This window comes from Heptranchias perlo, chromosome 3 (genome assembly GCF_035084215.1).
Source record: "Heptranchias perlo isolate sHepPer1 chromosome 3, sHepPer1.hap1, whole genome shotgun sequence".
Classification (NCBI taxonomy): Eukaryota; Metazoa; Chordata; class Chondrichthyes; order Hexanchiformes; family Hexanchidae; genus Heptranchias; species Heptranchias perlo.
The window spans coordinates 99,676,922-99,690,274 of record NC_090327.1 but is presented as its reverse complement, the minus strand read 5'-3'; the positions used below and the strand labels follow the sequence as shown (position 1 = coordinate 99,690,274).

The following is a 13,353-nucleotide window of genomic DNA, read 5'->3' as shown; positions in this document are numbered from 1 at the left end:
GCTGCACACCAACGGTGCATTAAGCATTATTGAGAGAGATAAAATTACCCCCCCCCACCCCCGAACACACCAATATTAGTGTAAGAACGACACAAATAAACTGAGAGGCAGAATAAAATTGAAGAAATCGGATAATTAAAAAAAACTTGAATAGATGAAATATATCTAGCTTTTGTTAAGTTTGTAGATTGATTGTGTTCCTTATGATGCTTGAGATTCTGTATGGCAGTATTTTAAAGTTCACTTTTGTTAATGTTATTTGTAGGAGCTAAGTACTCCCAGGTTGAATGAAGGGTGATTGGTATTCTAAAGCGATCTCCGTTAGTTTCATTGCACATCTGAACATTGACTAATTGGTTCTCGTTGTTTTCTACAGTTAATCTGCATTCAGGCAGCATGACCATTCATTTCAAAAGACTAAATGTAAATACTTAAGCTCCTGCTTAAACAAGAAAACCTTTGGGTACATTTTCTTTCACGTTCTGCTGAATAGATAAAAGGATACTTTATTTTAGTTCTATTAAAATAAATTGAAGTTAATGTACTTAAATTTGATATTTCCGCTGTTTAAATCAAAAATAGAAACAAGGCAGTGTTGCACTTCAGAGCATGAACGTGCTGAACCTTGGAGTGTAAATTCATAGAATTGTGGATCTCATTTATAGTTACATGCGGAATGCCAGGCTTTTGAGTGTTTTTTCATATGGACAGAAAGAAGGTTGGAGGGCAGTCTGCCAAGTCCTACAAATGCCTGTGAATGGATTTAGTGCATCATTGACAGGAGCTTGGATGCACTCACTCACCCATCATCTTGCCGAGGGTGATATATGGCAGAATTATCTTGTCCCCTATTTAAATTACTGCACTTTAATATAAATTGAGCAGCATACATTTCTCTGTGGGCAGGAAGCACCACCTTTTTATTTGCTATTTCTACGGATAAAGCAATGCGGATGGAAAACGTAAATAGCCACAAGCCGTTGGTACACTTGGTGTTGCTGGCTTGTGCAGACCTTCCATTAACATTGATGAAGATGTGCAGCCAGTATGATCAAGTTGTGAAGGTGACTTTAGAGTGAGTAGCTGTGCATGTACAAATCCTGAACGAGGAGTTGTTCCTGTGTTGTCATCAGTACATAGTCATTTCATATTGTGGAACTGTTTCCACCAATCCAAGGTATAAAACTGGCTGCAATTAATATAAAAGAAACAGTGCCGATTGATGAGCTCTTAACTAGCATTCGGCTTTATGTATACTATTAAGTTCTTAAATACTGTTAAGTACAAAGATTGACTGGTCTCTGATAGGTGGATTGTGAAATTTGTTATAATTTTAAATTCATTTAAAGAAAGACTTTTTATCATAGTAGGTACAGCATAGGAGGAGGCCATTCGGCTCATTGTGTTTGTGCCAGCTCTTTGAAAGAGCTATCCAATTAGTCCCGTTCCCCTGCTCTTTCCCCGTAGCTCTGTATTTGTTCATTTCACTACAGTACATTGTTTTTGATTTCAAATGTGTCTGCAAAATTGCATGTGTATTTAAAAAAAATCTCTACTTTCGATACTTAATATTCAGATCTCTTTGTGTGTAGAGGGCTTTAAGAAAATGATTAGGATGCAAAACAACACAACTGGGCCTCGCCCCGTTCATTGGCATTCATTAATTAAATCTCAGCTTTGACAGCACAGAGCTCAAGCTTGTGCAGCTACATCAGCACAGCTGTACTGTAGGCTAGCAATTAAAAAATCCCATCAGTGACACTTACGGAGCAATATTGTACTTTGTATCATGCAGTATTTATCGGTTGGCTAAAATCAAAAGCTGCTCCTCACTTAATGTATGAAATGAATGGTGTCCTACTAATGAAAGACGTTTTACTATTGATTATTGAAGTAACATTAGCTGTGTAACTGAAGAATGCTAAAAGAAATAAGGTGTAGAAAACCTTATGGCTTCTAGACTTTTTGACTTGAGTGCTAGATCATATTTCAACTGAGCAGGGTTTGTCTGGTAGAATCTGCAATAAAGAAATTGCAGTTGTGTATGAAAACGGGATTTATATGCATGAGAAATTTTCACCTCTTATTCGGCACTGGCTGCACAGGATGATGTCATCTCTTAGCTGATTGGCTGCTGAGCACCTAGTGAAGGGAGAAAGGGTAAAGATGCCGGAATAAGCCTCTGTTGTATTCATGGCGAGTATTTTGAGATGGGGACGTGAATTGATTGTTATTGGAAATTGACTTACACTTGGTCATGTGATCTATTGGGAGCTTCTTGCATGAGAGGAATTGACAGCATTTTTTTAAAAAAGGAATGAGGCGGCTGATTTGCAAGAGGATCTGTGCCTGTAAGTTGCAGAATCTGGGTGGAAAAGGCAGAGAGCTGGTGACACAAAGTGGGAGGATGTGTAGGTTGGAGCACATACAAAAGCAGCAGAAACAAGGATTTGCTTCACGAGTGCATTTTGGCATTTAAAACAGGATTGAAATGTCAATAGAATAGACTGGTATGCAGATTTACACCAGTCTGGGTTGAAGTGCTTGATATATAGGACGAGAAAGGCTAGATTAATGCTGCTTCACCAGGGTGGGTATTTTTTCATTTTCATTTTACAGTCACACTGATCATGGAGAATGAAAATCATAGTAATGGTGATTGATATTGATTTTTCTTTTAACAAGAACTTGAAATGATGGTTGGTTATTCAAGGTTTACTGTAGCTTTAATATTTTGTGTGCTTTTTTTTTTAAAAAAAAGATAAAAGCTTCGATGATGAGGAATCTGTGGATGGAAACAGACCATCAGCCAGTTCTAAGGTATCTGCTACTAAGAAAATGGGAAGTGCAAGCATTGGTGGCAAAAGATCAGCCTCTGCACCCGGATCTAAATCAGGTAGAGTGGGACTGGTGTTCTATTTTTTTTTATTGCATTTAATAATGTGACTTGTCTTTAAAGTACAGATATAATTGGCATGAATACTGAAGGGACAATATGTAATTCATGAGAAAGATGAAAAGGCAAATAATTACCTGTTCAGTTTATTTTTCTAAAAATGTTTTCCTGTCTTTGATGAGATAACAGAACAACCAGAGATGACTTTCATAAGGACAGATGTTTGAAGATATTGATTCTGGTGGTTGCTGGGAACGATGTGTGGAGAAAATGTTTAGTGTACTAGCCAGCAGCAAATTATTGTCTGCTGAATTGTACCTCTTGTACTGAATCAAATAATAATGCAGTATTGACTTAAGGGGAAGGGAAGTGCAGGAGTATTTTTTGTTCAAAATATTCCCCTTTTCATAGATTTGTTTTTAAATGTAAATTTTCCATCTGTTCCTTGTATCCATTGAGTAGAGTCTCCCTCCCTGCTAGGCCACGCCAATAATTTTAGTGCTGGAGAGCATCTTTGTGGGTCTTGAGTGGTTTCATTGAACAGAATGTGAGGCTTCACTTCAAACTGGCCTGAGCGCCACTCCGAAGCCTGCTGGCCCCTAGGACACCATGGTACAAGCTGGAAAATTTGTATAGTGTCCTGGGTTAGCTGACATCTGAGTGGTTTCATTACAAGCAGCATGGGCCTCAGCTTCAAAGTGGCCAGAGAACCACTCTGGAACCAACTGACTCAGGGAAAGCATGCTGCAGGCATAAATTTGCATGGTTTCCTCGGTCAGCAAGCTCCAGAGTGTCCTTCAGCTGGTTCGAAGTAATAGGTCCTTTGTAGTGGTGTTGCTCCACTATGCTCTCTATAATTGATATGATCGGAACATTCCAGGAGGGCGGGGGACACAAATGAAGTGTCTCCACCTTGGCCGAGAAATTGCTGTGTTTTCTGCAAGTCAGATAAATCTAAACTAAGAGCATGATTTTCTTGAAAGATAAGTCCCCAACCTTGTCAACATTTTGCTTCACCATTTAGATTGATGCAAGGGTGCAAAAGAGTTTGCAGTGCCCACTCATATTGCTGTCGTGTGGAGGCAGCCGATGTATATGTATTTGCAGATATATGTATAATTGAATGCAGGTGCACAGCACTGCTGTTCATTGTGCAACTACGGTTAATACTTTTAACCACCACAGAGCTGGAGAAAGTGGTCAGCATTTTTGGTGTTAGAAAATGTACACCAGAGTTTCCATTTGATTAACTTTTTTCAAACTGCTGCAGTTGATTCACATTATTATGTGTACCAACTCTCCTTAACAAATGCCATTTCTTTGGCGACCAAGATGCTGGAATACTGCTGCCAAAGTATATAGTATACTCAGTCAGGTTTGAAGCTGGAATTTTGTGTAAAACTACCAGTCGTGACATCACAATGTTGCACTCCTAGCTTTTTTTAATTGAGCCCATCTATGATCCCCTCTGGAATATGATTGTTTATGGTCAACCTTTTGATCTGACCGACCAGTTAGACACCTTCCAGTACAGCGACTGTTTGAACTAGCTTTAGTTCTGACCTTTGGCCCAATTCATGCCTTTACCCTTCTGACTTGAGCTACGAATTCAGCTTGAAGCTGTTTTACTTAATTTTACTGCTTTTTAAAAAAAAAACACTTTGCATAGGACTCCAGGCATAAATTGACATAGGATATTTAAAAAAAAAGTCAGTGGAGCTGAGGGCAGGTGCATAGAGGGGAAGCTGGAATGGGTCAGAAGTCAAAAGTCTGGAAGGAGGAACATGATCACTGAGAAGGGTGAAGAAGTGAGAGAGCAAAAGAAGAAAGAAAATGAGAGAAGGTAAATTAAAATAATGAGAAAAGAGGCAAGTTGAGGAGATGAGAGAAAATGAAGGAACTCGAAGAAGAGAAAAAATCTGAAGCAGAAAAGAATTAAATCTCCTCTTTTGAAGAGGAACTTGCTGGTGGTGGAGGTAATGAGTTGAGTGAGCACTTGTTAGGATATAAGTAGATGGCAGGAAGTGAACACATGGATATAATGTGTGAGATGTGCTGATGAAGCAATCTGACATTTATAGACATATGTGCCTAATTTGATGTTTTCCCTATCAAATTGATGACATGAAATTCATGTTGAAAAATATGAGGGGGAAATATTTTTTTTAAAAAATGTATTCATTCATGGGATGTGGGCGTCGTTGGCAAGGCCAGCATTTATTGCCCATCCCTAATCACCTGGAGAAGGTGGCGGTGAGCCGGCGCCTTGAACTGCTGCAGTCCGTGTGGTGAAGGTTCTCCCACGGTGCTATTAGGTAGGGAGTTCCAGGATTTTGACCCAGCGACGATGAAGGAACGGTGATATATTTCAAGTCAGGATAGTGTGTGACTTGGAGGGGAACGTGCAGGTGGTGGTGTTCCCATGCGCCTGCTGCTCTTGTCCTTCTAGGTGGTAGAGGTTGCAGGTTTGGGAGGTGCTGTCGTAGAAGCCTTGGCGAGTTGCTGCAGTGCATCTTGTAGATGGTACGCACTGCAGCCACAGTGCGCCGGTGATGGATGGGCGCCAATCAAGCAAGCTGCTTTGTCCTGGATGGTGTCGAGCTTCTTGAGTGTTGTTGGAGCTGCACTCATCCAGGCAAGTGGAGAGTATTCCATCACACCTTTGACTTGTGCCTTGTAGATGGTGGAAAGGCTTTGAGGAGTCAGGGGGTGAGTCACTTGCACATATGGAGCAAGTCATACAATTGGAGCAAGTAATCCCATTTGGTTTTTTTTGTAAATTAATCTTGGGTAATGTTTCAATTAGGACGGCTTCAATTTCTTTACAATTTCCGAGCACTATTTCTCGCTAACTGTGACATGTTCTATGTTCCATTAAGATTGATGTCATATTTTTGTATTTACCAGTTCTTCAACTTGTCTAAAATTCTGTGCGCACACCCTGCCGTGAATGAAGTCCCGCTCACCTACCACCTCTGTCCTTGTCAACCTACATCTTCTCCCGGTCTCCCAACAGATCAAATTAAAAATCATCGCCCTCATTTAAGAGTCCCTCCAATGTTGTACCTCACCCTGTCTCTGCAACCTCCTCCAGCCTTATCATTCAGACCATATTCTTTGCAGCAATGACTCTGGCTTCCTGTGCACCCCATTTCTCCATTCTACTATTGTGGCAGAGTATGAAGCTGTCTGGCCCCTCTCAACCCATCTGACATGATACCTCTTTCCTTGCATTTTAAAAAGAAATCCTCCTCAAAATCGATCTCTTGAAAATAAGCCTTCATTCATCTCCTAACTTTTCCCTTTCTGCTTGCATCTTTTTTTTTCTCTCTGTGAAGCACCTTGGGACATTTTCTACGTTGTAGGTATTATATTTGCAAGTTTTGTTGTGAATTCTGATATCTCCATGTACAATGTTGCAAATGATAGCATTTTTATCTCCAAACATAAAGCCTTAGAGAGGGTGCAGAAACGATTTACCAGAATGATTCCAGGGATGAGGGACTTCAGTTATGTGGATAGACTGGAGAAGCTGAGTTTGTTCTCCTTGGAACAGAGAAGGTTGAGAGGAGATTTGATGGAGATATTTAAAATCATAACATGCCTAGACAGAATAGGTAGAGAAACTGTTCCCACTGGCAGAAGGGTCAAGAACCAGAGGACAAAGATTTCAGGTGATTGGCAAAAGAACCAAAGTTGACATGAGGAAAAACTTGTTTACACAGCGAGTGGTTAGGATCTGGAATGCACTGCCTGGGGGGAGTGGTGGTGGAGGTAGATTCAATCGTGGCTTTCAAAATGGAACTGGATAAGTACTTGAAAGGAAACAATTTGCAGGACAACGGAGATAGGGGAGTGGGATTGCTCTTGCATGGAGCCCGCGCGGACTCAATGGGCTGAATGGCCTCCTTCCGTGCTGTAACATTTCTATGATTCTATAAATGAAATCAAAATAGTAAAATTATTTTTTTGCCTTTGTTTTACCTAGCATTCATCACTCAACTCATGTCCCCTTCTTCCCCTCCCCCATCCTGTTCCTTTTTATGAAAAAGCTGTTTTTCACATATACAATTATAAGACAGATATTGAGCAGTTATCTGCAACTTGTCATGGTGGAATAAGGATGTTAGTTTCCAAAATGGATGCAAATTGCTTGTTACCATGTTATATCCATGCCATATGGTGTGATCTAGTTACCATAAGATCAGAATCACTTAAATGCAGTAGTACAGTGGTGGAATTATTCGATGACGCACTTACATGCCCTTGACCAATTTGGGATCGCTGTTGGTTAATGTCTGCAGGGTACCTGTAGTGCACTGTCTGCTCAGATTTTAAATTGATTTTTAGTTGCCTCCAGCACCATAGATATGTCAATGATATAGTTGAATCCTATTCTGATAAGCTGCGAGAATGAGTAGGATTTATATCAGTCCGGTTCAACCAATGAGAGAGCGTCCTACAAGTAATGAAATAAAAACAGAAAATGCTGGAAAAACTCAGCAGGTCAGACAGCATCTGTGGAGACAGAATTCGATTTAACATTTCTTGTCGTTGACCTTTCATCAGAGCAAGTAATGAGGTCCATTTTGTCCATAAGTTATTTTTTCCTGATTTTACTCGAGTCCTCCGGAGAACTCTTCATCCAGAGGAATTAATCCAAACCAAATCACTTCACGCTTCTGTTATATGTAACTACATTTCAGCTATTGCAAATTGAGGTTCTCCAAACAACGAAGAAAAAATGGCATCAAATGGAGGTTGCTGAGTTTACTGTACCTATTATACTTGGGTCTTATTAGGATCTTAAGAAATTTGTAGTAACATTTATTATACATGTAATCATCACATTAAACATTTATTCAAATTTACTCACAGCAGTGTGTTTCCTAACTCATTGTATAACATGGGGAAGAAATTTGAAACCTGGTGCTTGATTTTGGCAAAGTTGCAATGCAGTCAGGATGGGAAATGTGTTATGCGCCATAGTTTCTTGTTTTAATATCAACCTACTAGCACTAAATGTACACACTGTAATTGCATTATATTTTTGATCTAAGTTCAAACACTACGGTGTGCTGAATATAAGAACTAACTTCACGGGTTCGTGATTTTGAAAAAGAAAAGCCATGATTGACTAACAGTAGAAAATTACGAACATATTTCTTGACCAACTTGATCTGCAGTCACAGCTGTGACAGTTGAAAATTATTTTCAGGAGCTAAAGAAAAATAGTTTTTGATATATCAGAGCGTTGTATGCTACCATTCACAAAGGTAATTTGTTTCTTTTTTTTGGTTTGTCTACATTATTCAACATTTATGATTTTTTTATTGATACCTGACACAAATGACAAAATGAATCAGATATGTGTTGTACAGGATATTTATTCAGCAAGCAGACATATTAGTAAAAAGAAGTACTGCCGTTGCTAGAATTCTGAAACAAAAAGCTGGAAACACATAGGTCAATCAGCATGTGTGAAGAGAATGGTCTATGTTTTAAGTACTCAATAATAAGAGATGAGCAGGCATATTAATATGATCCCTGGGGATCGGCTTCCTGGCTTTTCTCTGCACTGCCTCCCGGACCTGAATGTTTATCTTGTTTCTTGGCGACCAGAACTGGACGCAATACTTAAGAAATGTAAGGAGTCTTACAACACCAGGTTATAGTCCAACAGCTTTAAAGCTTTCGGAGCTTTCCTCCTTCGTCACACTCACCTGACGAAGGAGGAAAGCTCCGAAAGCTTTAAAGCTGTTGGACTATAACCTGGTGTTGTAAGACTCCTTACATTTGTCCACCCCAGTCCATCACCGGCATCTCCACATCATCAATACTGAAGATGCAGTCAGACGAGAGCACGACAAAATTTGCTCATTAGTTCATTTTGACTTGTATTCTACTGTTTTGGTTATGTGGTTCAACATGCTATTGGCAGTGTTGATTGCTGCTCTGCATTGGTTGGCTATGCTTCGCGTTGAGTCTACGAAGACGCTTAGGGTTCTTCTTCAACTTCATCTTGAGCTATTTCAGCACCATTCAGGGAGTGTGTGTTGCCTATTTTTACTTTCTAAGTGTACGCTTTACATTTGTTTGCATTACATTTCATTTGTCATTGTTGCCCACTTATATAGTCCAACTCATTTGTAGTTTCTGAGTTGCCTCTCGCGATTCCATTGCCCCTCCTACTTTGGCATCATTTATGTAAATGTGAAGCAGTAGTGGCCCCAGCATTGAGCCCATCTCCCCCATTCAGTACTTCCCTTTCCCACTCTGCCATAACTTCGAATGACTACTCGTTTCCAACTTTACAGCCAGTTTTTTTTATCCATTCCCAGGGTTTGCTCTCTGAATCCTTTGAGTTTAATAGCTTTTCTTAAGGGCGCTGCACCTTGCCTGTCGCAGCTTCACTCATGATGGTGTTGCACATAGGTGCTGTTTTTACAGATATATGGTTTGCTTTTTCTGAAAGTTATTTCAAAATATTAATTTAAACACTTCTCATGTTTTAGACCACTTTGCCTCAATTTTCTTTTGAAAAGAAAATGTATTTACTAAATTGAACTTTCTCTCCCAGCTCCAAAGCCACTATTTGGATTTTTCCCAAGCTTTTATTTATTTAACCACCTGTTGTTAGTCAGCGCCTCCTGATTGACACTGTAATTCTGGCTGCCACTCTCCTATTGTTTCAGGCCATTATCAGCACCCTTAATTGAGGCCCCACTCTGGCTGCCACTATCCTGCTTTTTCAGGCCACAATATGCTCTGCTGCAGTTCTTAACTCTCTTTACCACCCTCCCCCCCCCCCCCCCCCCCCAACCCCATGAAATACTTTTTGTGGTGTGTTGGACCCACTTAACCTCCATCCCTACATCTCTGTTCTTAAAACGTTGGGCTGACCCTGATCATGTCCGCCTCCGCTGAGCCTCTGACTCTGTTGCTGCTTGGAGTGCTATTGCTTGCTGCTGGTTTGTTGTTTCCATATTTATTTTCAATTTTTCCCTATTTCTCTGCAGCAAAATGATTTTTGGTGTCAGCGAGCCCACTTTTTCAACACCCCCCATTCCCCCCCCTGCTGTGTTTGTTTCATCATCATCACAACAGTCTTTGGTCACCGTATGTCTGTTTTTGTATAATTTTGTGAAGATTGCTCCTGGGCTCTGTCGCCTACACACCTGCTATTAATTGATTTTTCCTTCTGCAATCATTTTTTGATTTTTTTTCCCCCTAAAATCTTTTATGGTCTCTGGGCTATTCCCACCTCTGTTCGTTCTTCTCCCCCCTCCCATCCAGCCTTGACTGCAGCTTCCCAGGTGATTCAAGGTCAGGACTGCAGAGTTCTCTTTTTAATTTCTCCTGAATTGTTTCTCCATAAATTACTTTACTTTAACGGATATTCATTTAGTTACAATTTTAAACTTTTCAGTTGATAAATATTTATTCATTTCATCAGCCACAGCAAATAATTTTAATATTTCAATTGAATCAATATTCATTTAACAAATTGAAATGAATATCTAAATTTTACATTATTAATTCATATACATCTTTGTCATTCATTGTTAAAATAATTTTAACATGTTAGTTACATTAGATGACCATTTCTATATTCTAACATTTCATGAAGCATTTTCATATTTTACTCAATACCATTAATATTTTGCATTTCACTGAGTCAGGTTCAGTAAATTATTTCAATTTTTCATTTATTCTTTATTATAGATCACACCTTTAATTATTCTAAGAATTAAATTATATCATTTTAGAATGTTTCTAATTATGGATAGGTTGGCATTTTAGATCACAAGGTAATGTGGAAGTGTTGCAGGCAAATGGCATCACATGTTCAGACCAGAGGGCTACAGAGTGCCTAGGGGAAAGATGAGATACTGATATTGAAACTCAAATTGACCTTCATTGGAACAGTATACAAGGCCAATAATTGAGATCAGAGTGGGAACAGGAGAGTGAGTTTAATTGGCAAACCACAGGTAGCTGGGGCCATACTTGTAGCCAGAATGGGGATGAAGATGTTGGGATCATATAGATGGTGGAATATGATCTGGTACGTATGATGGCTGATGGTGTGGAAGGTGAGGACTCGAAACAGTGGAGGTCCAAAGAGACTTAGGGTCCATGTACATAAATCATTAAAATATCATGGACAGATGCAGAAAATAATGAAAAAGGCTAATGGAATACTGGCCTTTATATCTGGAGGACTAGAATATAAGGAAATAGAAGTTATGATACAGCTATACAAAGTCCTGGTTAGACCACACCTGGCGTACTGTGTTCAGTTCTGGGCACCGCACCTTAGGAAGGATATATTGGCCTTGGAGGGAGTGCAGCATCGATTTACCAAAATGATACCTGGACTCCGAGGGTTAAATTATGAGGAGAAATTACACAAGCTAGGGTTGTATTCCCTGGAATTTAGAAGATTAAGGGGTGATTTGATCGAAGTTTTCATGATATCAAGAGGAACTGATGGGGCAGATAGAGAGAAACTATTTCCGCTGATTGTGGAGTCGAGGATTAGGGGACATAGCCTAAAAATTAGGACCAGGACTTTCAGGAGTCAAGTTAGGAAACACCCCTACATGCAAAGGGTGCTGGAGTTTGGAACTGTCTTCCGCAAACCGCCGTTGATGCCAGCTCAGGTGTTAATTTTGGATCTGAGATTGATAGATTTTTGTGAACCAAAGGTATTAAGGGATATGGGGCTACGGCGGGTGTATTGAGTTAGGTCACAGATTTGTGTGGAACAGGCTCGAGGGGCTAAATGGTCTTCTCCTGTTTCGATGTTCCTATAACTCTGGGATCCTGTCGTAACTGAGAGGAGGTGGTGGGATCAGAACAGAAGCACAGGAAATGGAATAGAACTGGTCAAGGGTCCTGCTGACCACTGCAGAGGGAAATCCTCAGCTGAAAAAAAAGGACATTTAAGAAGCTCTGGTGTGAAAGGTAAGGTCATCAGAGCAGATGAGACACAGAAACTTGGAGAAAGGGTTGGAGTCTTTATTAGAAGCTGGGAGAAAATAAGCACACTGTTTGTAGCGCTGGAAATAGGTGGGCTTGTAATAGATATGTAAAAAGACCATCATTGGAAAGAGAGGGGTCTGTGAAGGGAGGAGTCAGAGATGGACTATGTGAAGGTAAGAATGGATGGAAATTGGAAGCCTCTTCATGAAATTGTCAAGATTAGAGCAAGATTAAGAAGCAGCACCCACGCAGTTATCAATCTAACAGAAAAAGTGATTTAGGAGAGGTCTGATTAGGACAGGAAAAAGTGTGTTGAATGTATCCGACAAAAATATAGGCGTAGCTGGGCTCTGTGCAGATTCCTATAGTGACACCTTTTATCTGAATGGAGATAAGAGTTCAAGATGACGACGAGCAGATATATTAGGTTGGGGATCGACCAGAATTCATAAGGATTCAACAGATCTGCATCCAAAGGAAGGCCATGAAACAGCACTTCTCCTTTCCCGACATAGGTTGGAGCCAGAGCAGGAGTGGCTTATAAAATTTATGATCAAAATTACAAGTAGAACAGAGTAAAATTAGCCTAAGGTGAGTGTAAAAGTTGTTGTTATATCATTGAACTGCATTCAGATTATAGTATAACTTGTAGATTACACAGGTGAATTATTCATCTTATGTCAGTGCCACCTGAAAACAGGCAATCAATTTTTAAAACTCCGTTTAGTTGATGATTTTCCATTTACCTGTGGTCCACAAATGAACAAAAGGAGATTGTTAAAACTCACTATCATTTAAATCTGTCTGACTGGGTGCAATGAAGTTAGGTTCTTTGAACCCAGGATAAATGTCGATATATTTCTCATTGTGGTGTGGGTGATGGTGTAACGTGGCACCAGCATGTGGTGCTAGAGAAGTGGAATATAATATACTGCCTTGCAATCAACATCAGTGGGGTGGCTCAGACTGGAGTCTTGAGATGTCAGCTAACAGGCTAACAAGAGAATGGAGCAGGTTGGAGTCAACTACAATTCTGTTGACCTTCTTGAAGATCCCAGCCCAGTATTGTTGAAGCTGAAGACATGTCCAGAAACTTTGGGAGAAGATATTAACTTCTCCAGCTTTGCCGTGGGATCTCAGGATGGCGGTTTGTGAATGTGCACTATTGCGGTCTAGGTGAATGATGAGTGAAAATTTTAGGAACTTTCCAAGTACCCCCCTACCCCCCCTCGCAGCTCATTCCTCATAATTAAACTTGGTATTTAATTCAGTTGCCCGTAACTTATGTAACCGAAGTAAGTTCAGTGCTTCAGTCGAAAGCCAGTTCGTGTAAAGGAGTGAAAGATCTCTTTGATGTTGGTTGCAAATTTGGTCTGACATGTCCAGATGAGCAAAGGTTTTACATCCCTTATTTTGTGTCTTTTACGGAATCTTTGAGCGGACAGACAGATCCTCGGTTGAACGTTTCA

General features: G+C 40.0%; 1 protein-coding gene across 8 annotated transcripts in view; it reads left to right on the top strand.

Annotated features, from left to right (window-relative positions):
• Positions 1-13,353, top strand: part of clasp2 (cytoplasmic linker associated protein 2) — a 451,600-nt gene that overhangs the window by 168,253 nt on the left and 269,994 nt on the right. For all 8 annotated transcript variants that reach the window (XM_067981116.1, XM_067981105.1, XM_067981128.1 and 5 more), the window contains one exon: positions 2,762-2,896. In XM_067981116.1, the coding sequence (XP_067837217.1) occupies positions 2,762-2,896 (135 nt within the window). The remainder of the gene's footprint in view (positions 1-2,761; positions 2,897-13,353) is intronic.